This window comes from Chenopodium quinoa, unplaced genomic scaffold (assembly GCF_001683475.1).
Source record: "Chenopodium quinoa cultivar QQ74 unplaced genomic scaffold, ASM168347v1, whole genome shotgun sequence".
NCBI lineage: Eukaryota > Viridiplantae > Streptophyta > Magnoliopsida > Caryophyllales > Amaranthaceae > Chenopodium > Chenopodium quinoa.
The window spans coordinates 1,788,742-1,815,849 of NW_018743783.1; the positions used below are offsets into that span (position 1 = coordinate 1,788,742).

The window sequence follows — 27,108 nt, forward strand, 5'->3', positions numbered from 1 at the left end:
ATCCTCATTTATTACGAATTCATAAAAAACATACACAAAACCCGAGCAATATTAATTGCGGAATCTCTCTGAATCAGGGAGAAAAACCTATTTACTTTCCGCACGTTTACCCATTCGAAATCATACTAACTTGATCATCGGAGGCGGAACTCCACCCCACCGAAGTTTCGTGGTTTTGCAGGCACAGACAGTCGGGCGCGCACACTCAGATCGTAACTCTTTCGTGGGACTCCAAAAATCCCCGAAACAATATGCATGATGGTTTATGTTTTTAAATAATAAGTATAGGTTAGTTGGTACAACCCAAAAGTTTGTTTAATTTTCACAATTCATAGCTAGATATGCGACAAAGCTACTTCTTTCAAAAAAATAAAATAAAATTATGCAACAAATCTACTTTGTTTTCTCTTATTAGACAATGCTCTCTACTTCGTATTACATTTACTTTTTCTTCCAAATCAAGATAAAAAAGTTACACATTATTCTCATCAATTACATCTAATTTTACGCTCTTCTCCTTAATATTTGATAAAAATTTGTCAGAAAATACCACCTTCTACAATGAGTTTTTGTGAGAAACCACCTTTTTGAAATAAATTGTAAGAAGAAACATTTTTTTTGTGAAGTGGTACTTTATATTTTATGTTCCAGCATTAACTTTCCTTTTAAGGCGTTGATGACCCACGTAAAAGACGTGTTACCACAAAAAAATATCCATAGGAATTAGGAACCACAACAACCACCTAGCCACTGGCGGTGCCCAAGACCCACTCACATTCCCTTGAAATCACTGAACTACCCATCCATAATCTCCTCGAAACCACCTAACCACGCTCGAAACTATCCAAATGGCACGCCTTTGAAATCAAATTCAAATGTGTCATGTGACGCCTTGCTCGTGTTCATGTTCAAAGATAAACAGGGTTGGGATTTTTTTAATTAATAAACATGTCGTGCTCCGTTAACTAACCTATTTGATTAAATGTATCGTAAATCCTTCATACTAACCCACTTTTTCACATTTGTGTTTTCGCATGTTAAAATAAGTTAGAAATAAAATTGAGATTTTTTTTAGGAAAATTTAACATAAACAAACCAACCTTTGTAAGGTTCTCTCATACTGGACCAACCTTTAAATCTTCCCAAATTAAACACAAGTTTGTATTTTTTTTTCTTTTAGTAAACCAAATTGGCCTGTGACCTGGACAACCGATCACTTTTTTATTTTCATTTTAATTATCTTTTTAAATTAACAAAATAAAATAAGTTATTAAAAAAAAAAAAAAAAATAGACCCCTCACCCTCTGCCATCCCCTCTTTTCCAGTCCCCCCACCATGAAACCACCACATCTTCTCCCAAATCTCCTCTTTCTCCTCCTCCTTCTTCCCTCCCAGTCTCTCTCCCTCCGCCACCTCCGGCCACCGTATGCATCAACGGAAGCGGAATCTTCGGCGGTGCATTATTCCATCTCCTACGCAAATACTCACCGGAACCCTCCCCAATTGCCGCCATTCATGTCTTTGAGAAAAACTCCGTCGTCGGAGGTCGTTTCTAATGAGGTGTGGAACAAGCTAATGAGGTTGAAGGTTGAGGTCCATTGAACAGGCTAACAAGATTTCGATCGCCATTTTTGCTCTACTACTCCATCGCAATTTCTGACCTCGAGTTCAATCGAGTTTAAAACTCCGTCTCGGGGGTCGTTTCCGGTTGCAGGAAAGGGGGAAAGGGTGGTGTTGAGGGTAGCGGGAAAGGGAGGGCTGGGCTGCCGGCGCCGAGGGAATGGGTTGGGCGCCGGGCGCCGACAGGGGGGTGGCTGGTGGGAAGTGGGGCTGGCAGTGGTGTGGGGTAAGGGAGGGTGTTTTAATTTTTTTAAAAAAAAAATTAACCAATAAAAACATGATACGTGGATTGCAACTTGGTATAACAAGTCAAGTGACATGCTCGATTTGCTACGGGAGAAAAAATACAAACTTGTGTTTATTTTGGAAAGATTTAAAAGTTGGTCCATTTCGAGAGAAAGGAATAAAGGTTGATTTATTTTTGTTAATTTTTTCTTTTTTTTATGAAAGAAAAAAAAATGAGATTAGTAGCGAAGTAACTATTATACCCTTATGGACTTGTGGTGAACTCTTTCATTCTCTTCTATTTCCTTTCTTATAATTAAATACATAGTATTAATTGATCATATGCGTGTTTGTCGAATTTCATTAACAAAATTGTGTCACACTCATTAAATATATAATAATTACAATTTGAGAGCTTAAATCAATTGTAACACTTTCAACTCCACCAGTTCCTAGCTTTATTTTTATTTTTTTTCTTCTTTTTTTTGACAAGCACCCGTTCCTATTGTTTATTGGTGGTTGCAAATTAACAATACCCAAATAAACATATCCAATGGTAAATTCGATATAAAAATACACAACTAATTTAACTTATAAGGTAGTTGCAAAATTCAGTCGCTATACAACCTAAGTTATGTCTTTTTTATGGCAGTTGCTAGTCGTGTCTTTTAGTGATGGAATGAAACAAATGAAAATAAATCATTTTCTTCATTTATAGCCAAGACTAGGATCCTTTTGTACATTATGGTCTAATGGATTAATGGATAGAAAACAAGCAAGAACCATGTGATGGTTTACCATTTATGTCCAAAGATAGAGCAAACTCTCATTTTATAAACAGGTCCACAAACACCCCATGGTTATAGCATGTGGGGTGGTATTATTTTTATCATATTATAATTTCATAATTTGGTACCAAATAATATTACAAAGGTTGTCCTTTTATGGTAGCAATCCTCATATTTTACGGAGTTTAGGTGTACCACATAATTTTATAAAGGGAGGGTCCATTTTTAGTTGGAGTCATCAGTTCAAGTGGCTAAGAGGCCAAAGACCTGTCATTTTTAGGATCCATTGACTAGCTGGAGTACCAACGTATAACACCTTTAGCAGGTGTTTAAGTCACATTTATAGCAGATAATCAAGGCGATGTCTTGCATGTATGATGAGGCGTAAATAGAATAATTTATTGAGAGACTAATAAGGTGACACGATAATTTTCAAGGCCTCGTTAGATAAAATAACATAGTCGTCTACCAGATCTATGATAGTAAAGTTTATGGGAAACTAATTCTAGTGTTTAAATCAATTTTTTGCCTCCATTATTACAATATTACTCTTGAGCTAGGATTAGTTCATGTGAAGGTTATTAATTTTTATTGTAACTATGAAGGTGTGTAATGAATCCGACCTGAGAAATCGGGCGAGTATTCGATTCAGTTTCCCAAATTTTGGATCATAATTCATACCTTTGACAGTAGAAAAGTATCCCCCTAATAAACCAGTTAAGCCCAAATTGTTATTTATTTTTATTTTTTTTGTACACCAGGAATCTTACTTAAATTAATCAATATGTTTAAATATTATTAGTCTTAACAACAATTCCCTCTCTATCTTGTATTAATTGTCACATGCACCTAATCTGAATTCTTATTAATTAAAGAGTACATTTTATTTACTTGATTTTCACTTGTATGAATTTACACGAACTATTAGACTTACGTAAAACTTATTATGTTGTAAATTGCATTTGGATAACTCTTATTAACCCCTACAATGTATCTGAACATAGTTCCTAAACTTATCTCATTTTTGAACTTAGTTTTTCTAAACTTCTCATATGAACTTTATGATATATATGATCTTATCAGCTCTTATTATCTAAACTTATTTTTCCTAAAATAAATGAAAATATGGTAAAAAGAATAAAATTCCTCGTTGGACTCACTTGATGAGAGGAGATAATAGAAATCTCTCTAATAAGTCTCATGAGGTTTGCTCCCTAAACTCAAGGATATGAGATAGGGAGCGATATTATTACAGCACTACTCCATATTCAACCTCAAGTTTTTAAGGCAGGAGGAAACAAACTCGCTTGAAGGAGGAAATAAGGAAAAATTTCAAATGAGTCCCATAAGCCTTAATCCCGAGTCTAGTTGATGCCTAAAGAATGATACTAGTATATTATCCAATTATCATCTACAATAGTTTGACCTTTCCTAATACTCCCCGTCAATTAATATAGTAGTAAGACTAGTACCACATCAAGTGTTACTTTTAATATGGGTTTATCAATTCCAAACTGAAAAAATACAAAATAAACATTAAATATTCCTTTCAACCAATTACCAAGAAAATTTAGGCTATAACCATATTTATCCAATCAAAGTTGGTTCCATCACATGTATTCTCCTTTTCAAAAATTAATGGACAAATTTAACGAATTTTTATGAATGATTAACTTATCCTTTTAATTATCCAATTAGGATAATTCAGGTACTATGAATTCATTTATAAGATCAGCAACTTATATTGGGATAACATAATTCATTCAATTACATGCAATATAAGTTGTCAATTGTTGTTGTTACATTTGTTTTGTACAACAATTTAAAAGATGTGGGGACTAGGCATGTGCAACAGTTTCAGGTACATCCAAATATTTGGGGCTATCAGTATTAATTATTCAAATTTCACGTTCAGTCTACGCATATTTTAATGTACATTTCTAGTCTAGGCTTCTAGACTCTAATTAGACGATGTATATTTGTTTATTTATACTCCTTTCGTTCTTGAAAATCCGACTCATTTTGCATTTGTGCGGTTTTCAATGAACATCTTTGACCATGAATATTTTCGGTTATGTAAAAGTGAAAATTATAATAAGTTGATATTTGGAAAATTTATAATAAGCGGAATATAATAAGGTCTCATAGCTAATTTATATATATTGTATAAATAAATCATAAAATATGGTCAAAGTTATTTTATTTTGACCCTATAAAGTGAGTCGAACTTTCAGAACTGAGGTAGTATGATATTTAATCCATGAAATAATCATAATGTAATTATGTTCACTGAATATTAGTGGGTAGTTAAGCTAGGTAGCCGCATTTCGCCTAGAGGCAGTCCAATATTATAAATATTTTGTCTTGAATTATTGAAGTGTGACAAGAAATAAAGAATTTTTGTTTCAAAAAGAAAAAGAATTTTGAATAATGTCTAGAACTAAGGTTTAAAACAAAGTTATTTGGTATTTTATGTTATGTATCACATCTGAGATTCTATTCTCCTTTGTTACAAATGATGCATTATTAGGTAAAATGATTCTATTCTTTGATTTTTTTAATTTTTTCTTTTAATTTTTGTAAGAGAATTCATATTGCAAGTATTATCAATAGGCATGCAATAGACTAACAAGCAAGAAACTAACATATTGAAAGGTTGGTTGATCTGATAGGACCTCGAACACGCGATCTCGGCCACTTTGTGTACACTAGTTTGTAGGCGAGTGTGCAAATTATACGAGTACTTAGTAAGTTTTAGACCACTTTAAAGACCGGTTGTACTAGCTATTGGTGGGAGAAAGCTTAATGAATGATGCTGAGTTAATAAGTTTAATTGACCGATTATACTACCTATTTGTGGAAAAGTGTTTGATAAATAATTTTTAATTATTTATTACTATTTTGAACAAAGTGATTAAGGATATGATAGTTTAATAATTTGTTGGTAGGAGAATCTTTGGTAAAGGGCTGAAAATTTGACAAAGTTTAGGATAGAATAATCATTTATCATTACATACACAAATCTCTTTTTTTTTTTTTATTTTTTTTAGGAAAAATTGCGAAGAAGGGCCTTTTAAAGGGACGACCTTGTGACAAAGGTCCTTATAAAAAAAAGGTGGCATCAAAGGTGCTTAGTCACTTGGGTGGTGAGGAGGGGCCTTTGACCGAATTCCGGCCAACTTCCGGCGTTGACTTCTATTTTCAGGCCAAAAAAAACACGTGCCAAGCATGTGACTTCTTTTTCTTTTCTTTTTTTTTTCCCCCTTTTTCCTTCTTCTTCCTCGATTTTCCCTTTTCCTCCATTAACATTTTCTCTCTCCTAATTTCTTCATTTTCCTCCATTTCAATACACCTTCAATTTCATTTTTCTGGAAAATATTTTAAAGTTTAAGCTTAAGTTACTAGATTAATTGAAATTTGAACTTAATTAGTTAAATTAATAAAAGTTTGAACTTAATTTGTTGGATTAGTTGAAGTTGTTAATCTTAGTATTATGAGCGTCGGAGCTGGAAAATGTTGGATAGTTCCGACATTGTCGTGTTGACTCTGGTGGTGATGTCAATGGCAGCAATACAAGTTAAAACTCAAGCCAAGTTCAGAGCAATAATGCTCAAGGGGTTTTTAGAGTGGGTTGTTCAAGCCGGGAAAAGGGGATATTTAGGGGCGGGTTTTTCGGGGCGAGGGGGGTTTTGGGTGGGCTCAAGCATTCAAGCCACCGCCGTTTGTGGGGTCGGGTTTGCAAGGGGTTATGGGTGGCTGCTGGGGATAAGAAAGCAGAGATGAGGATGGGGTGTTAATGGAGGAAAAGGGGAAATCGAGGAAGAAAAAGGAAAAAGGGAAAAAAATAAAGAAAAAAAGAAGTCACGTGCCAAGCATGTGTTTTTCTTTTGGCCTGAAAATAGAAATCAACGCCGGAAGTTGGTCGGAATTCGGTCAAAGGCCCCTCCTCACCACCCAACTGACATATAAGGACCTTTGATGCCACCTTTTTTTTATAAGGACCTTTGTCACAAGGTCGTCCCTTTAAAAGGCCCTTCCTCACAATTTTTCTTTTTTTTTTATTTATATAAAAACTTATACAATTTACTTGTCCAAAATTAGGTTTTTGAGCTTAATCCTCTCTCAATCCATTTTCAACCAAACTCCCATTCTAGCATAAAAAAATTCGCTATTAATTGAAGACAAAATTTTAAGTTGTTAATCATGGAGTTAATGCGGATCTTTCGATTTAGGTGATGTGTTTGACTTGTGCTCAACATAAACAACAACAAATAAAACACAAATTTGAGTAACAAGCTATACAAAGAAAGGAACACGTAGAGATATGTGGCTTGGTCATAACCTATATCCACAGGGGCAGGGATAGTATTTTCTTATAAGCTTTCATGGAGGATAAACAAGCCGAGAGACATAACTACTTAGGAGATACAACACTCTCCATCTCACAAAATTTCTCAAGTGGAGTTATGTCTTAGCTTGGATTGGCTAGGCCTAGAAGCACTATGAGGACTATTAATTGTCTATCCAACGATTTCTTATACAACATTAAAAAAAAACCCCTAAAAGAAACCTTAAGGAGTATCATTAGTAGCCGTCATAAGCATATCAGAAATTTAGAAACAAAAACGCCTTCACTTGGACTAGGCACGGGCATGCTGCTCAGAGGCACGACCGTGCCCCTTTGAAAACGAGTAGGTAGAAACTTTCAACTTTGATATTGTTCATAAAACGACCATAACCTTCTTGTTTCTTATCAAAATTTGGCATATAACAAGTCCTTGAAAGTTCTTGAAACAAGCTATCACCTACAACTTGAATCACCTTAAGATATCTTTTAATTTGAGAGATATGTGTTTGAAGTCAATCATTCGCCATTTCACTAGATTTTAAGCCACAAATAGCACAAGTGAAATGAGGGTTTTTTTTTTTTTTTTTTTTAGACAAAACTACATAGGATTACTAGTATACAACATCTAAAACTCTTTCCCTCTCACTCCTGTCCAAAGAGAAAATGGACACAAAGGTCAACGCATATATGGTAAAATTATATTGCACCTGGTCAAGGTAAGAAGTCATATACTTCCGAACGTCAAGTAGAGTCTACCATCATGGCCATCATACGAAGTAATTAACTAATTTAAGAGAAAAGAGTCATATAGGCAATAGCAAGACTCACCTAAGGGATGAGGATCTAGGAAATAGAGGGATGGTTAGTCCCTTTAAAAAATAAAATTTTAAAAAAAAATTTAACAAAAAAAAAAAAAAAAAAAAAAAAAAAAACCTCACCTATGAACAAAGTTTTTTGTTTTTTTTTTTTGTTGGAAACAAAGAAAGAGCAAAGTTCTATGAACAAAAATGATGCAAAATTAACTCAAATTAGGTTGACTAGTGCTGGGATTTTAGCCCATTAGAATCTTCACCTAATCTACCCTAATTAAAAGAAATGATGCAAAAGAAGACATACTTGTACATTTTTTATGCTTAAAGATTAGGGGAGATGGTGATATCCTCCTAAAATGTTCAATTTTAATTTTTTTTTTTTAAATTAATTAACAGTATAAAACCTGACATATATGAATTAAACTTAATTAGAGGATATGTCAAATTTCGAAAATTGGGTGTGTGGATGATATGTTTCATGTTTTTATTTAATTTTGCTTAGATTTATTGTATCAAATTTCGAAATTTTTGAGTTTATAATCTTTTTTTTTTTTTTTTATCAAGTTGAAATAGAGAATTATTAAAATTAATGCACACAACACATGGATATAGATCTAGTTTTATGCATGAACACATATACCCGACCAAAATACAAGAAAATTTTTCCCTTAATTTTTAATTACAGTACACAATATTAATGTTTTTCTTATTTTCTAGAACAGTTCTCGGTGCGTAGAAAATGCCATCATAACGAAGGGGCAACATCGCCATTAGTATATGCTTATAGTTTCAAAGAATTCAAGTGACTTAATCAAGAGTATCAATTGTTTTATACAGTGAATTGTATCCGTAAAACTATATTAAGAATCCTAACGTCAACTGAAATATTCTGCACATCACAATTATCTGTGTGAATTCTTTCACTGAATCCTGAGGTGTTAGACCATCGGAGAGATGAATTCCGTCTTCAATGCAGAAAGCAACAGCTACTTGGCAAAAGAAACAGCAGCTGCTTGGAAAAGGGCATCTTGTGTCATGCAGCATAGCAGCTAAACACTATTGCCTAAGGCTCAAGCAATGAGCAACAAACGACTTCTGCATGCGACTGCTTCAACTGAATACAACATATTGATTGAGGAGGGTTCAATTAGATTTCATTTCAATGTCGCTCTCATCATTGGTTTTCTCATCAAAATCATCGGCAGGAAGAAAGCTGAGAAGTGGTAAGGGCAACAATGAGCTAAGGTTGCATAGGATAATGAGGGCAGCCAAATGATCAAATCTGTCCTTAGTGACACCAAAGACCTGGGTCAATCCAGCACCAATCAAGCCACCTAAGACACTTCCAGCATTTGATATAGACATCAATGTAGCAAACAAAGTAGCTTCAACTCCTTCCGGACATAATTTCGCAGCTAAGACAAGGATAGGCATAAATGAAATCTGTAATAGAGTGAATAGTCAGTACAGGGCATATCTAAACTTGAAAATGAGAAAAGCATCATCAATAACCAATAAACGGGGGATAAATGATTCAAAATGGCCTTGACCTTATAAGAAAATTAATTCCAAGCTAGATCTCCTATATAATGTCAGAAAAGACTAAATATGAGGCAATAATTTTAACTCGGCACGACACTTTCAACAAATTGATAAGGCATCCTTTTGCCTTAACATATGAAGCTAGAACTATTCTATTAAAGCTTATGATTATTCAAAACTAAACACATACTTGAACTCTCAATTCCATGTCATTGGTTTCGACAAACAGCAGAAGACTGGAAGACATGAACAAAAAACAGCTTTAGGGTGAATGTACCTGAGAAAGAACAGTGAGGATTAGGGAATCTCCCACAGCAAACCACTCGTCACTGATACCTAACTGGCGATTCAGCCCAGTTACAAGGAAAACCTGAAAATTGAATCCAAAACTATTTAGTTTGAGTATTTTCAGCACCAACAAAAATATGAATGTTATCCACAAACCTGTGTCATTCCTAGAGCAGTTCCAGCAATAGTTGTTGCCAAAAATATACTCCTCAATTTAACTTTCTTCAAAAAACCATTATAGAGGCCAACACCAAGCAGCGATGCAACAGAAGTTACAAGCTTCACCCGCCCAAGAAATTCAGGGGTAAAACCAAGTTTATTTGTTCTGAAATCCAAAAAACTTACAACTATTAATAATTTACAGAGATAATCTAAAAAATTAGCCAAAAAAAAAAAAAAAAAAAAAAAAAGATATGGTCCTAGATGTAATGGTAAAATGATCAAACAGGCGCTAAACTTAATGACTAGCCTAGAAAAAAAAAGCTGCTTTAACTCAACAACAACAATAATAATGTCAAAAGTATTTAATTCCGATAAAATAGAGTCAACTGCATAGTGCATACACCAAAATTTTTTATCTCCAGTGGTCCGTCGACAGAGATCCTCGTCCTCCAAGTTATTTCCATTCCAACTCAATTTGGTCAGTTGTGAGGTTGCTTGATGAAGCATCTATTAGGTAATTTTTTCCTAGAGTTGAAAGTGTTTAGAACCAGAAGATGCAGCAAACCCAAAAGCCACCTCCAGAGAAGAATTCTTACAAAAGGAGAGATGACCTGTAAATCAGAGTTACTAAGCTTAATGGGATATACGGGTGTTGGAAAGGCTTATATAAAGAGGGGTGAGGAGAGGGAAGGAGAATGACTTTTGTATACATATCACATTCCATAAGCTCCTTTGCGCTGTGGCTGGCATTAATTTTTCAAAGCTGTACCTCTATTTTGCACAGTATCCGTGTGAAATGTATAAGGTATAACAATCAGTAAAATTCATAGTAGGCAGTTGCCATTTATATCATATGCAACTGTAGAACAGTAATATGGTGGTTTCACTTGGGTCATATTGGGGGGGGGGGGGCTAGGGCCAGATATGAGATAGTCCTGAAATCGCAGTTACGTCATCAACAGTATATGATAACTGGAAGTGTAGATATACTTGTATTTTTTAATGTGGTGGCAGAAGCATATGTAGCCCAGATGAAATCTAATGTGTTAGCGTGAGCATCTATTTTTACCAAACTTGAAAGAATAAAATGATATACTGTATATTCACAAGTACATACGTGAAGTAGAACATAGCAGAATCCGACTGAGGTGTTGCCTGCCAAAGAAATACAAATAAGGTAGGATAATACACTCTTGGTTGCTTGACAGCATCCCACAACTGCACAACACTCTGGTGAAAGCTTTCTCGTAAACTGGGCCCTCCAGCACTACGACTATAATCCCACACTGGCCCAAGTACCCGTTGTTCTCTAACCAGAACAGCAACTGCAGAAGTGATTAGAGGAAGCAATGCAGTGACGCCAAAAACAAATCTGAAAATCAAATGTAAGGAATTTTGATTCAGAAAAAGACAACAAAATAAATATGACCACAAGGTTAACATCGGAACAGACCTCACACCATAAGCATCCACCAAAGAGCCACTAAAATAGGCACTCACAATACCCCCAAATGCTGAAGATCCCCAACACAATGACTGCAGAGAACCTGAGATACTTTGTGACTCACCACGAGCTCTCTCTACAACCATGGAATCTACAACCTAAAACATTAATCAGTGGCTGACATTGTAAAGCATATAATAAAATCAAGAGAATAAATTTTGCGCTAACTCAATACCAATACATAACCTATAAGATATCTGACAAAAAAGCATCATTATTCATAAGACTGCAAACATTGTTTTGTCAATAAACAGCACTATGTTCCCTTCATTTACATTCAGGGAAATAACTAAAGAATCAGATACTATGGCTGTTTGATGCTCAGATTAGGCCAACACTTCTATGCCATAAAAGAAGAGACAAACAAGTAGCAAAAAAGGGTTTCCCGTAGGTCAAGGAACTGAAAAGTATACCATCCATAAACACACCGAAAGAACTTACATTTAATATTACAATATTCCAAGGTTATCCAACACTTCTTTTTTTTTTTTTTTTCTTCTTTTTTTCCTTGATTGATTTAAGAAGTTATCTGATTTAAAAAAACCAAATGAAAATTTGATACGATAACAAGTAGTACATTATCGTGTGCAGATACATATCCAAGTATAAGACATGGCAAGAATTAAAGTTTTGGAGATTGTAACATAGCTAGAATTGGACACAGAAAAGAAAAATGGCATTCATAAACCATATTTTCTGAGTTTTAAAGACTCGTATGTGCTTTTCACATTATAAATACATAAACACACTTGAGTCATTTGTTCTTGATAAATTTATGGTCTAAAGCACATTTTGGGTAGGGTTAATATAGGGCCAAAATGTTTATCCAATTTAATACATAAGGAAAATAGATAATGTAAAAAAAATTACATGCATATTTTAATTATGGCTTTGTCCAATATTTATTTTAAGGAAAAATTGGTAAAATTAATCCTAACTTTTGCCCGTTCGCTCAAAATAATCCCAATTTTGGATTATTTTTAATTAATCCGAACTTCGGGGGTCATTCGCTCAAAATGATCCCAACCGGTCACTCAACTTGTTACAACAGGTTAAGGTGACACGTGTCACCACATAAATTGGGAATTTTTTTAAAAAAAAAAAAAAAAAAAAAAAAAAAAAAGCTAAAACAATTAAAAAAAAAAAGAAAAACAACCCAGCCCCACCCACCGACTCACGATCACCCTCTCCACCAACAGCCACGACCCCCTCTCAAAACCCCCCCATCCCGCCGGCGCCCAGACAACCCTCCCCTGTGCTGGCGCCGTCGACACCCCTCCCCTACCCCTTGAACCCCCATACTTGCACAACAACCACCGAGCCACACCACATTGCTCCAGCCACCACAAGAAGCACCAGCCAAACATCAGCAATTCGCACAACAATAGCACCACTCCACCACCCAATTGCTCCAAACCAACATCATCTACAGCAATTTGGCACCTAAATACAAAAATTCCAGCCTCCAATCTTAGCACCAAATTCGAATTATCGCTAGCCCAATTCAGATTCCGCACATAAAGTTCCGATCATGCCAACGGCGCCAGAGCGGGGGGAGGGTTGTCTGGGCGCCAACAGGGGGAGGGGGCGGGGGAACCTGGGCTGGGCTTCAGGGAGGGGGGACTGCCGGAACGGTGGTGGTGGCCGATGGGGGTTGCGTAGGTATTGGGTGTGCGTTTTTTTTTTTTGTTCTTATTTTAAAATAATTTTTTTCAACCTATAATTTTCTGACACGTGTCATTGAAACCATTAAAAATTTTTAAAAAAAAAAAAAAAGAAAGAAAAATAGGTTACCGGTTACTTGGGACCATTTTGAGCAAATGACCCCCAAAGTTCGGATTATTTAAAATAATCCAAAGTTTGTATTATTTTGAGCGAATGGGCAAAAGTTGGGATCATTTTTACCAATTTTTCCTTATTTTAATTGATAGTTTGTTGGCTTGCTCATTATCGATCCGCTATTGACCCGTGACCCACATTGGCCCAACCCGCTATTGACTCTATAAAATGTGACCCTCTTTGACCCGACCAGCAATCGTCCCGCCCAGACCCTGACCCGCACCGCCCAATAAACAGGTCTACTTTTAATTAAATGACTGTAGGACCTCATGAATCAGCTAAATATTTTTACAAAATACACATTTAAAATGCAGGCTTTTCACAATGGCATGTCAAAGTTGTCTCCAGCCATAGAATTTTAACCAAGAGTCCAAGACAGAGCTATAAAACATAATATGTTGTAACCAGGATATGGAATGCTTACAACATCAGAAAAGGCGACTGATAGAGATCCAAGAAGTATGAAGCAAGCAGCACTGTATTTGCTGTCAACCATAGTAGCCATCAAAGTCCAGGAAAATGCACCAAGAAGGCCAGACAGTACCAAATATGATCTTCTTCGATATCCAAAAAGAGGTATTGAATCACTGAAACATTATTTTTCAATGAATTAATACAACAATATAAGAAAAACAGACAACTTGATTAGATATAAAATAAGAAAAACTTAGGACGAACCGGTACCTTATAAATCCGTAAAGAGGCTTAACAAGCCATGGGAATGAAGAGAACCCAGATATGACAGCTGTCTAGTCAATCAACAGTAAGTTTGTTAATATTTCAATGTTTGGAATTGAGTAATAAACTTACCTTAAGCATACTACATATACTAGGATTACTATCAAATTCAAGTGGATAAAAAAATTACAGCACCATCATCACATCCATACATTGCACCTTTCAGTGCACAACTTATGACATTGGCAAGCCATTTGAAAAATCAAATGCTGTATATTGTGCTAAGAAGTATTATGCTTATACACAAGATAAAAACAAAATACAAACATTTCAAAGCAGTAAAGTACATAATAACAAAAAGGTCAGTGGTGCATCTGGTGATTGTTTAACACATAACTTTGCAAAGTTTTATAACTTGTATTGTGTAGTTTTGCCATTAGGAATATAATGTTTTAACATATTTATTTCAATTTTGTTTACTACTACTTTACACAGAAATTGGAGCTGTCTAAGGTAAAATGCTTTTTTCTATATTGAGCTGTATCAGCCAACTCAACCTTATCTCTCCATTCGAATCAAAAGGAACATGAATTGCAGCAACAGCAACCCATGCAGTGTTGCAGCCCACCAGTAGGAGCTCAAATTCGGGCCAAAATCTACAGTTGGCCTAAGTGCAATAAATCAGCCTCATTCTTCAATTAGTCAATTTACACCCTTTTGACTGCAGTTGGACTTAATACTTGCACCTCACTTCCCATCCACTCTGTCAGAGCTACCGCATTATTTAATCATTTATTAGTTCAGATCAGCATGACGCCTCACTGATCTAATGGCTAAATACACTAGATTTGATTGCTGAGAACTTTGAAGAGATAAAGTAGCAACGGAGTTGGAGAGTGCAGCTATCTAGAATTGAGACATATATTTGATGAGTGGCATTTATGCCACGATTTAGAGCCCGTTTTAGTGGTTTTTCCCCGTGCTTGCAGCTTGTTTGTGCCCTCTTTTATGCCTTTACTTTCTTATCCTCGTTTTAGTTTCCCTTCTATTTTTGCCCTTTTTCTACCTTTGTTTCTTTTTCTTCATGTTTTTGTAGAAAACCTTGATGATGAAGCAAGGAGAGAAGCTTTGAAACTAGTTGCATGGGAGTGCTGAGCGCCCAAGGAGAGACCGCGCATATGCAGAATGCGTGGGCGCGCACAGAGGACCAAATTGAAGATTCGAAGGCAATGGCTATGCGCACTTGTGTTGCGGCCACTGAGAGGGCGCGCACTAGAATTACGCGGGAAACCGACTTATCGTGCGCCCTCTCACAGTAGGCTGCGCGCACGCAATAATTTGAGTACGAGAAAGTAAACCCAGGCACTGCGTGCCCGCGACCAAGGCAGGCGCGCATAGCCACTGTCTTGAATCTTCAATTTGGTCCTCTATGAGCGCCCGCACATGTCTACAACGTGCATTTGCAAGGTCTCTCCTCGGGCACTCAGCACTCCCATGCAACTAGCTTCAAAGCTTCTCTCCTTGCTTCATCATCATGATTTCCTACAAAAACATGAAGAAAAAGAAACAAAGGTAGAAAAAGGGCCTAAATAGAAGGGAAACTAAGAAAAGAGAGAAAATGAGGATAAGAAAGTAAAGGCAAAAAAGAGAGCACAAACAAGCTACAAGTATGGAAAAAAACCACTAAAGTAGGCTCTAAATGCCACTCATCAACTTCTCCAACACTTGCCTCTTGCTTGTCCTCAAGCAAAGAGAGAGCTACAAGATCCACTAAAAACTAACAAAGAGCCGCAGTTGCTTTTAGCATTAGCAACAAACCATTTAAACCCCAAAGTCGCCAATGAGGTCGAGTATGCTCTCGTGAGGGTTTCCAAAGAGCTTAACCCACAAATCTTGTAAAACTGTTATCAACACAAACCAATGACAAGGAAAAGAGAAGCAACAATCCTAACACAAATCATAATCAAATTGAGCTTTTAAAAACAGCAAGCACAGATGAACCACTAACTTTCTAAGTAATAGAAGTGAGCACGCAAGGGGATGCGAAAGGTTGATTGAAGGATAAACTATGCTAAGCTTAGAGAACTCTAACATGCTCCACTCCCCTTGCATTCCATACATTCTTAACACGTTCTCTCATCTAAATTCAAATCCACCCTTTGAGGTAGCATCTCATGACGCTACGAAGGAACCGGAACAAAGATAAGTCAATGAAGACAAGGGAAACCCGACATCTTACCAAGTCATGCTTTCTCCATATGCTTGAAATCTAGCTCCCTCCACCGACTAGTGACTCACCTAACCTAGGTCAAAGGACATTAAGAGGGTTATAACGTTGGTTAGGGGGTAAAGGTGTCGAAAAATTTGGAAATTGGTGCCAAGCCTAATTGTGAAGCAAAGGGTGATCAAGCCTCTATTCAAAATCAAACTTTCCCAATTTTCAAACAAGATTGCCACAAACTTTAACCAACTCGCCAAAACCACTTTTAAACTTTCATTCTCTTCCTCTTCACCTTTTTTTTTCTTCTTTTTCTTTTTCTTTTTTTTTTTATAAAAAAAAAATTTAGATTTTTTTTTTCAACTTTATCCGTTGTCCTTGCCTTTTATAGCTATAGACGGCTTTTTCTTAGAATTTGCATTTGCTTTTATTGAACACAAATATTCACAAAACCCAACCTCACTTTTCAGTCCAAACCATCACCTTCTAACTTTTCAAACCAAAATCATAACAAACTTTCATGACACAAGCATCACATTCCTATGGGTGAAAAATAAAACAAAAGGGCCATGGGGTTTGTAATATGCTTATAAATAAAGAGCGATAGGCTCAACATGGTTATCAAGGGACAAAGGCAAACAAAAATACAATAAACAATAAAAATAAAAGCTAATCCTAGAAAACTAAATAGTCACCAAAGGAAAAATGCCTTTGTAATCCCTAGATTTAGTTCGGTCGCGATCTCAGGTCTCTAGACATCAAGTTCTCAATCTAAGCATGCCTTGGTAAGGATCGTGCACCACTCATACAAGAAATGTTAAAGGCTTGAAAAATAAATCTCACATCGGGTTACAAAAACTACTTTTAGGGTTTCAAATCCCCTAATGAGAGCAACACCTTACCACAAACAAGTGAAATTAGGTTTAATGGGTCTTACGAGTTCCAGCGCAAGGGCTAGTTCAAAAAAGGCTCCCTGCGCCTTCCGCATCATACGGCTCCGTCCCGAGCTCCTGTCGTCGACCCAACTACCTTAGCATAGGCATATCCTAGAGTCAACTAATGGCAATCCCGAAGCATGCAAACTTATAATACCCAAGAAGAAAGGCATTCAAACACACAAGTCATCTTTTATTATGCCCAAATTGAAAATGAAACAATCAAAATTCACATGGTTTGTCTTGAAGAAAAGAAAATCTTTTTCATTTTCAAGTTTTTTGGTTTTTGTTTTTATTTTTGTTCATTAAAGGAAGAAGTAAATGAAGGCAAACGGGTATGTAAGCATATAATTCCCAATCGATAAACAAAGATGACTTGTGTGTCAAGACAAACCATGTGAATTTTGTTTGTTTCATTTTCAATTTGGGCATAATAAAAGATGACTTGTGTGTTTGAATGTCTTTCTTCTTGAGTATTATAAGTTTGCACGCTTCGGGATTACCATTGGTTGACTCTAGGATATGCCTATGCTATGCCTATGCTAAGGTAGTTGTGCTAGAACTCATAAGGCCCATTGAACCTAATTTCACTTGTTTGTGGTAAGAAGGTGTTGCTCTCATCAGGGGATTTGAAACCCTAAAGGTAATTTTTGTAACCCGATGTGAGTTTTATTGTTCAAGCCTTCAACATTTCTTGTATGAGTGGTGTAGGATCCTTATCAAGGCATGCTTAGATCAAGAACTTGATGTCTAGATACCTGAGATCGCGATCGAACTAAATATAGGGATTACAAAGGCATTTTTCCTTCGGCGAATATTTTATTTTCTAGGATTAGCTTTTATTTTTATTGCTTTTTGTATTTTTGTTTGCTTTTGTCCCTTGCTAACCATGTTAGTCTATCGCTCTTTATTTATAAGCATATTACAAACCCCATGACCCTTTTGTTTCATTTTTCACCCATAGAAATGTGATGCTTATGTCATGAAAGTTTGTTATGATTTTGGTTTGAAAAGTAAGAAGGTGATGGTTTGGAATGGAAAGTGAGGTTGGGTTTTGTGAATTGTGTTCAATAAAAGCAAATGCAAATTCTAAGAAAAAGTCGGCCATAAAAAGCAAGGACAACGGAATAAAAGTTGAAAAAAAAATCTAAATCTTAAAAAAAAAAAAAAAAAAAAAAAAAAAAAAAAAAAGTGAAGATGAAAAGAGGAAGAGAATGGAAGTTCAAAAGTGGTTTTGGCGAATTGGTTAAAGTTTGTGGCAATCTTGTTTGAAAATTGGGAATGTTTGATTTTGAAATAAAGGCTTGATCTCCCTTTGCTTTATAATTAGGCTTAGCACCAATTTCTAAATTCTTCCACACCTTTAACCCCTAGCGAACGTTACAACCCTTTTAATGTCCTTTTAACCTAGGTTAGTTGAGTCACTAATCGGTGGAGGGAGCTAGATTTCAAGCATATGGAGAGAGAATGACTCGGTAAGATGCCGAGTTCCCCTTGTCTTCATTGACTTATTTCTATTGTGGCTCCTTCGCAGAGTCATGAGATGCTACCTCAAATGGTGGATTTGAATCTAGATGAGAGAACACGGTAAGAATGTATGGAATGTAGGGGGTTGAGCATGTTAGAGTTCTCTACGCTTAACACAGTATATCCTTCAATCAACCTTTGGCATCTTGCGTGCTCACTTCTATTACTTAAAAAGCTAGTCATTCATCTGTGCTTATTATCTTTAACAACTCGATTTAATTATGATTTGTGTTGTGATTGTTGCTTCTCTTTTCCTTCTTTTCCTCGCCATTGGTTTGTGTTGATCACAGTTTTGCTTGTGGGTTAAGCTCTTTGGAAACCCTCACGAGAGCATACTCGTCCTCATTGGCAGGGTTTAAATGGCTTGTTGCTAATGCTAAAAGCAACTGCGGCTCTTTGTTAGTTTTTAGTGTCTTGTAGCTCTTTCTTTGCTTGAGGACAAGCAAAAGGTAAGTGTTGGGGAAGTTGATGAGGGGCATTTATGCCACGATTTAGAGCCCGTTTTAGTGATTTTTCCCCATGCTCGTAGCTTGTTTGTGCCCACTTATATGCCTCTACTTTCTTATCCTCGTTTTCTCTCTTTTCTTAGTTTCCCTTCTATTTTTGCCCTTTTTCTACCTTTTTTTCTTTTTCTTCATCTTGTTGTAGGAAACCTTGATGATGAAGCAAGGAAAGAAGCTTTGAAGCTAGTTGCATGGGAGTGCTGAGGAGACCGCTCAAATGCAGAATGCGCGGGGGCGCACAAAGGACCAAATTGAAGATTCAAGGCAGTGGCTATGCTCGCGTGTGCCGCGGCCACTTGCACGGGCGCACGCTGAGTGGCAGATTACAAGGCAGGGAGTCTACGCGCCTTGGTCGCGGGCTCACTTTATTTTTCAAGGGCGCGCATTTTTGGGTTTACTTTCCCGTAACCAGATTTTTGTGGGCGTCCAGCCTACTGTGAAGGCGCACAAGATAAGTCAGTTTCCCTCATTTAAGCCTCTTATATAAATAGCTTTAAGTCTCTATTCTTAGGAATTAATTAGGGATTTAGAGTAGCTTAATTTTCAGTAATCCTAGAGAGAGTAACACTATCTTATGATCCAGGATGATTTGTAATCAACCTTTTTGAAGATTAATGAAGCTACATTAGTAACTTCTTTCCCTTAACTCTTTATTTACTTGATTTATTTCCTTTATTTGCTTGTTAATCATGTTGATGCTTGTTAGTTTGTTGATTAATCATGTCATTAGTATGATTAGTGAGTAGTTCCCCAACTAAGGGGATGGTGGTGGTGTAATTAGATCTTGAGCATGTCTAGGGTTTGGAATTGATTTATTTGTGATTAAAATGCTTTGTCTTCCATGTCTTACCCATTACTTCTCTTGAGAGGCCAATCAATTGTTGTAGTTGGGTGGATTGAACTGGAGTATGACGACAGAGTAGTTTAGGAATGTCCATTGAATGATTTGCTTGATTTGTACCTCAATTCATGTGGCTTATGACGACAAAGTAAGTTTGTGCTTGAGTTGAGAAATCAATTAGCCCCGACAGGTGGCTAGATTGTGCTTTGAATCATTGAGCATGAGTTGCTTAGTTTACATTTCAATTCAATTTCATACCTTGTTTATGCTTGAGTGAATGTTACACCTAAACCATTTCCCTTAGTGCTTATTCCTTGATTTCTAGTTTATTTGTATTTCTTGTTTAATGTCTTTAGATTTCAGATTACACACTCTTTATCCCGAACTAGCTTAATTGTTGATGATGCTTGGTGGTGTTTAGTTGTTCCCTGTGTTCGACCCCTACACTTACCCTATATTTGTATTAGATGTGCTAGGTTTTATAAACTCTATCTAATTTAGGGGTAGATAGTGACGACCTATTTATTCCCTTATCAATATTAGGGGTTGAAAGAAGCAGAGAGTATTTAGGGTTCAATGAGGTGCAGAAGCAAGCAATCATAGTAGCTTTTTCTAGCAGTCCTCAACTCCAACTAGTTAGTAGCATGGCATACGTTTTGTACACTAATTTATGTGGGACTGACTTTTCTAGTTTTATTACTTCAAACACCATGCAATAGTGGTTTGCTTGGTTTCCATCGAAAACCTCAAATAACAATACATATTGGTCATTCATGTAATAGTACTCTTGCGACATGACACAAGTCAATGACATTGCATAAAACTAATAATGAAATTGAAGGGTGAAGGGTGAAGAAAAAGTTACACAACATACCTCTGCAGGATCTAGATGCAAATCATCTTTCAGATAAAAACTGACAGCAAGCCGTGAGAGGCCTAAAACACCCTGAACAAAGTAAACCATGGCAACAGCAATTGTATCTGGTGACATGTCCACACCAAAACAGCTAAACCAGCTCTTAGATTTGATCTTGCGTTTAACTAATAATTTACTTGAAGATGCCTCATTCTCTGCTTCAGCTGTTAAGAAATCTCCTTCTCTTGAATCTGGATCAAGAACATATAAAAAATAAATAAATAAAAAAAAATACTCAGACATCTAGACACACAAGGGTAACTAACGTGATGATCCTTCAAAGAAGCAATGAGACAACAAACTCAACTTCAAAAAGACCATCTCATATATGACCAAAAATCTATAGCAAAAAGACAGACCTTGAAGAATAAGATTTAAATCTGACAGATCCATATATTCTTCAAATCACATATGAGAACTTCAAGAAAATTAGAACCCCAAATATTAGTTGACCCTCTACTAATTAGACCCCCATTAACAACTGCCCTTTCCTGAACAACTGCTAGAAGTTATTCTAGGCATCTCCTACACAACTTATTATTTTGTTTTTTTTTTTAAGTCAATGCAGAGATTGATAAAGGATTCTGAATTATTTTAATCATTTTCAAACAGCTATGTCAAAATTCACACTTACAAAGAGAAGCTAACGATTACTTACGGATATACATCAATGCACATGACAATAAAAATAATGATAGATTGATATCACCTCCATCTCCGCCTTCTAGACTTTAGTAACCTTCAACGATGAATTATGCATGTTCTACCATTTCCATAACTTTTAAGGTGTCTATTGTAAATTTACAATGTAGTTTTCCTTATGCACAATTTTATCTGCAGGGACAGTGATGGACAATTTCACCCTCCAATGCAGCTTGTGCCACAACGACCAAGACAAAATTTTCAGGCATTACTCAAGAAAAATATTCTCAAAACTTGGTAGTTTTTTATGATCACAGAGCATATTTACCATAGTCAAGGAGTTCTACTCATTAGAAAGTAAATGCCTTTTGACAATTACCAAGATCGTCAAGGGTTGTATTTTTGGTGCTATTACACAGTAGAGAATTTTAACCCCAAAAAAAAAAAAAAAAAGTAGAGAATTATATATTACAAAATTGATGGATCAATACATAAATTTTTTTAAAAAAAACTTTCAGAATCAGCAAGAAAAAGCAAGAAGTAATTAAGCATGCGGCCTGGAGTCCTAGAATCAGGGCAATTCTGTCCCTTTGATTCGAACCTTTAAATTTTGGCTGCCTAGTTTGATTTAAACCCCTAGCTATGTGTCTTACATTGCTAATAAGGAATGTAAAGTACTATGCATTATAAGAGCTTCTTTCTGCTTTATTACCCATTAATTATTATACCAAAAAACAGGCACCAATCACCCAGGCCAATCTATCTCCTTTGCACTAATATTAACTCTAGAAATGGCATTTTTACACTGGTTTTTATAAATATGATGTCTACTATGATTACACCGATGACTACTACAATGGCATATGGTACAACAAACATTCTGGAAAGATTATTGGGTAGACGGGAAACATCAGTCCATCATCCCAAGTTCCCAACTTACACTGTCTCCTGATGGTAACTTAATACTCAGCAATGGCGAGAGACAATCCATCGTAACTTGGTCAAGCATATCATCCTCAGATCTTAATTCTAATACATTAGTTCTTGAGGACAGTGGTAATCTGGTGATAAAGATTATTTCAGATCCCAACAATATCCTCTAGCAGAGTTTTGATCATCCTATCGACATGTGGTTAAGTGGTGCAAAAGTCAATAAGCTAACCAACACACAATAAGTCTAAGTTCTGGTAGTAATTCTCTTTTCTATGGATATCAAGACAATGAGCTCTATTAGTCTTATAAGGATAGTCCTAGAATGATTAAGAAATCGTTTGGAATTTGACTGGTATAAAAGTATAATGGCCAGGCAAACATGCTTCTATTCGATAACACCACCATCTCCCATGTGTCAACTTTCAAAGTTTTAAACAAGACGTATTTTACATATTCCCTGACAACACCTCCATTGTAACATGATTTAAGCAGAACAAAGCCAGTGGGTTGTAAACTCAAAGTCACTTTTGGGAACTTCTTGTGTTGTTTATTATATTTTATTGAGTGAGTGAGCCCTTGTAGACTTGCTTTGTTTGCACTTTTGACACTATTCACACACTCATCTTTAATTGCATATTGTGATTAAACGTAAGGAAAAATATAACCATGTGGAGTCTTGTTAGATTCGCCCCTTTATATATTTTCACAATATCAACTTTTTATAAATTTTACTATTAAATAATAAAAGATACTTTAGGTTTAACTTGTGCTTTGGGAAGCGTAATCTCCCTCATGTTTCAATATTAAAAGAACGGGAGAAGTATATAAAGTTTACTCAGAAAGTAGAACTTCAAAGAACACCTTAAAACAGAAAGTGGCTTCATTGTCAAATACATTTCCAAAGTTACGTTATTGAGTGTGTAACATAGTGATAAAAATACTTGTTCTTGAGGTTTTACGCATTCTTCTATACACCTTTGGCCATTCAAATTCATAATAAAAGTGATACGCCAGCCGTTCTTTTTTGGTTAACATATTTCTTTTATCACAATTCCAATGCATAACTTCAACGATTTATATCTTTAATTGCATCATTAAGTAAAAAGAATAGAAAGTTGACGTTTTAAAACTATACAAAGTCATTTTTGGTGATGCACATTGAAATGAATATAGCAAAATCTCACATAAGTGTTTTTTCTTATAAATTGTTGAGCATCTATGGTAAAATTTTGTAAACTTTACAAAGCAAAAGTCAAACTTTACGGGATACAGGACGTATATTATATTATGTACTCTGGTGAAATTTATAAATGGGTTGATAATATAACTATGTTAATATTTTCCTATCTGTTTTCATGCTTTTGATGACTCTAAAATGAGCAAGAACCTTTTTTCTAAACATATGCTTTATAGCAAATGAAAATAAGAGGATTTTTTTTCTTAAAAAGTTTCAAAAGAGTTTTTGAAAGGTTAAGATTAAGAACGTAACCTCAATTTTAAGTCAAAACATGACTGAAGTTGTAGCCCCTGATTCGACTCAGCTATTCATGTAATATTGCCTTGGGCTTTTTTTTGTGGTCATCCTTTGAACTTATTCCTTAGGAAATTGAACATAACATTGTTAAATTTAGTATAAAGAAGAGTAACAGACTTTGTACTTAGATATGTTGGCTTTTATACCTTCACCTGTTGTTCGTCCCCCATAAGTGTCAAAGTGATAGATATAAAGCAGAATTTCAAGCATGGTCATAAGGTAATAAAGCTTTTAATGAATTTAATATGAATCACTTTAATTATTGATAGTATCAGAATATATTATTTGAATTACACATCATTGCAACGCTATTAAGTTTTACAAATTATGTTATTGTGAGCTTCAATTTCAAAAGTTACTTGCTTTTGATGACTCACTAGTTCTGAGCTTTTTTTTTTTTTTTTCTTTTGAAAAATGGAAACTAATAATCTTACCTTTGTCAGTTATGCTCAAAACAATCCTACCTTTAAGTAATCTAGAAACAATCCCACTTTTAACCTCCATCTTCCCAAAACAGTCCCATTTATTTATAACCTGTTTCGAAGGTAATTTTTTTTGTCAAAAACAACACCACCACCATACCTTTATAACCACCATCACCATACATCCATAACCATCACTTCCACCACCCTTTCCATCCCTCTCTCTCTCCGCCACATCACCACCGCTATAATCTCATCCCATTCTCTCTCCTCCACCTCTTATAGACCTTGTCCTCAAAAGGATACTCTTCCTTCAGAACTCCATCAAAACCCCCTTTAAAATGTCACCATTAATCCACCCCACAAGCTCAAATCCCCGAAATATGGCGATGAAACCCCATTTAAGGAGGACCATTTTACTCAGATTTTTGAAGGAAGCTCGCCGCCACCTCTAAGGATTGCCGTGCTCGACAACCTAAAAATGCAGTTGTAAATTGACAACATCACGTCCCCATGGAAATTTTCCATTGCCATTTTCGAAATTTGTAAAAAGCTAGAAATTGGGAAATCTAAGTAGGGTGGTGGTTTCGTGGGTGAGGTTTTGGTTGATGGTGATTTCGTGGAGGTATTTTTCATAGGGGGGTTGGTGGTGGCTGATTTCGGGGGGGGGGGGGGGGGCTTGTTGCAGTGGTGCTCCTCCAGCTAGGAAGAGGGTGGGGTGGCATACTACTCCGACAGGGAAGGGGAAGGCAATGGGGGTGCTGTTCAGGTGGGGTTTTGGGAAAGGGGTTGATTTTTTTCGTTATTGTTTTTTTTAATTAGTTTTTTAAAAAAGAGACCATTAGAAGGTGACACGTGGCACATCACCTTCTAACATAGGTTATCAATTTCACAAACCGGTAAAAGACTTGTTTGAGTAGATGGGGGTAAAAGATGGGATTGTTTCCAAATTTTGAAAAGATAGGATTGTTTTAAGCAGAAATGAAAAAGGTGGGATTATTAGTTTCCATTTTTCCTTTTTTTTTTTTTTTTTTTTTTACCTGTATTAGTAAGAAATATGTCCCATGCTTAAAAACATTTATTTTAGATGATGCAATGCACGTCTTTTACCATTAATATCTCTTATAAGGTATTAGTAAAAATTATAAAATATTTGATAGATGAATCAAAGAATACCCCATATCACTATGTTTTTTTCTTATTTGAAATAATATATAGGATATACCCTCAAATTGTAACTAGTTGCATGATTCTAATCAAGAACATCAAAAAGAAACAAAGGAACTATGTAAGACATAGGATGAGGAGTATTCAGAGTAAATTAACATACTTTATGAGGTAGTTCAATAACAAAAAGTCTAATTAGATATATGGGATCCAAAGCTCCTAGTACATTGCGCTCTTTATACTAACCAACGTTTTGGGCTTTTCTTCCTACATACATAAACAACTTCCACTACATTTTTAAGTCATAGTGAGCAAGCACATTAACATACAAGTATTACAGAAGCAAAACATTTGCCGCGTCCTCATTGCTAAGCACCAATTCCCCTCGAAACTTGTCATAAAATAACCCTCAAATTTAACCACAAAGATTACATCCCATTTCTTCATTCAAAGACGGATAACATAATCAAATCAACAAACACTCACTTCAAGTGCAACAAACAATAGCCAATTACAACACCTCAATTTTGAGTCATGCCAATATCATCAATCAAGATCATAAACAACATTCAACAAACAATAACCACAAAAATTCATCTAAATAAAGGGCATAACAAATAAACAGCTTATAAAACATGAATTAAGCAAAAACAAGCCAAGATTACAACTTTCTATAGTGCAGTTACCATTTGCGGAAGCAGAAAATGGGTCGTCATCCTTATCGCGGCGGTGGGTGGTGACCGGCGGCACCGGAATGGAGACTGACATGTCAGCTTCAAGGCGTTTCCGGTGAGGTTTCCGGCGAGAAGATCTAGATTTTCCGGCAACCAGAAAAGGGGTTGGTCGGTGAATCTGGTAGAAAGTAGGAGCAGAAAAAAGAGAGGAAATTGAGAAATGAGGAGTTTTGGGAGGTATGATGGAGATTAACATGGAATAAACTTAATTTTAAATTTAGTTAATTATATTTTTTAATGGGGAAAAGTACTATCCAGTTTTTGCATTTAGATAATGTTTGTCAGTTGATTATGTAGACATTGAAGATTTTTTTTTTTTTTTTTTTTACGGGACATTGAAGATTTATATACATTCATGTACAGTGTTTTTTACCGCTAGTCTTGTATAGGCCCGCTCTATAATAAAAAAATAAATAAATAAATAAATTAACAAACTTGACAATTTATTTGAAATTGAATTATTTTTGAGCTATTTTGACTCAAGAAATCTTATATCCAAATATAACTTTGAATTAACCTGAGATTAACTCAAAATCGACTTAACATGATAATTTACGATCCAAACCTCACCTGGAATCGCCTCATAGTCCACTCGAAACCAATAAGGTCCAATAATTTAAGATCTGAATTTGATTGGACCCGAAACGAAATCTACTTGAAACTATTTAGACCCAAATATTTGGTTTTACTAAAACTACCCATGGCTTGTGTTAAGGTAAATTTTGTGCTTTACTAACAACTCAAATACCCTATATTGTTCTAGGATATTAAGGGGTTGCTCCTACTATTACTGATTATACTTTGATAACCTCGCTAATGTAACAACAAATAAGTAAAATTACACTATTCGAAGAAGTCAAGCAAGAATTAAATCAACAAAATAAATGAATAAATGAACATAGATTAAGGATGCAAATGCCTTCCATTAAA

At 35.7% G+C, this 27,108-nt stretch overlaps 1 protein-coding gene across 1 annotated transcript; it reads right to left on the bottom strand.

The window, feature by feature from the left end:
- Window positions 1-7,937: 7,937 nt before the first annotated feature.
- Window positions 7,938-26,759, bottom strand: LOC110684820 (folate-biopterin transporter 1, chloroplastic-like). Its single transcript, XM_021861250.1, has 9 exons — window positions 26,131-26,759; window positions 20,705-20,937; window positions 13,813-13,877; window positions 13,553-13,715; window positions 11,239-11,387; window positions 10,903-11,157; window positions 9,780-9,948; window positions 9,613-9,705; window positions 7,938-9,236 (listed from the first exon to the last, which is right to left on the bottom strand). The coding sequence occupies exons 1-9, from the start codon at window positions 26,372-26,374 to the stop codon at window positions 8,937-8,939; spliced, it is 1,671 nt and encodes a 556-aa protein (XP_021716942.1). The 5' UTR covers window positions 26,375-26,759; the 3' UTR covers window positions 7,938-8,936.
- Between the last annotated feature and the right edge of the window lie 349 nt (window positions 26,760-27,108).

Bases quoted from the DNA above. Each gene is read 5' to 3' on its own strand.
- LOC110684820 (XM_021861250.1), bottom strand. From the start codon at position 26,374: ATGTTAATCTCCATCATACCTCCCAAAACTCCTCATTTCTCAATTTCC. The intron at 20,938-26,130 runs GTAACTGCACTA...TTCTTGATCCAG, and splicing joins ATTTTCTGCTTCCGCAAATG to ATTCAAGAGAAGGAGATTTC. The intron at 9,237-9,612 runs GTACATTCACCC...ACTCTATTACAG, and splicing joins TCCTCACTGTTCTTTCTCAG to ATTTCATTTATGCCTATCCT.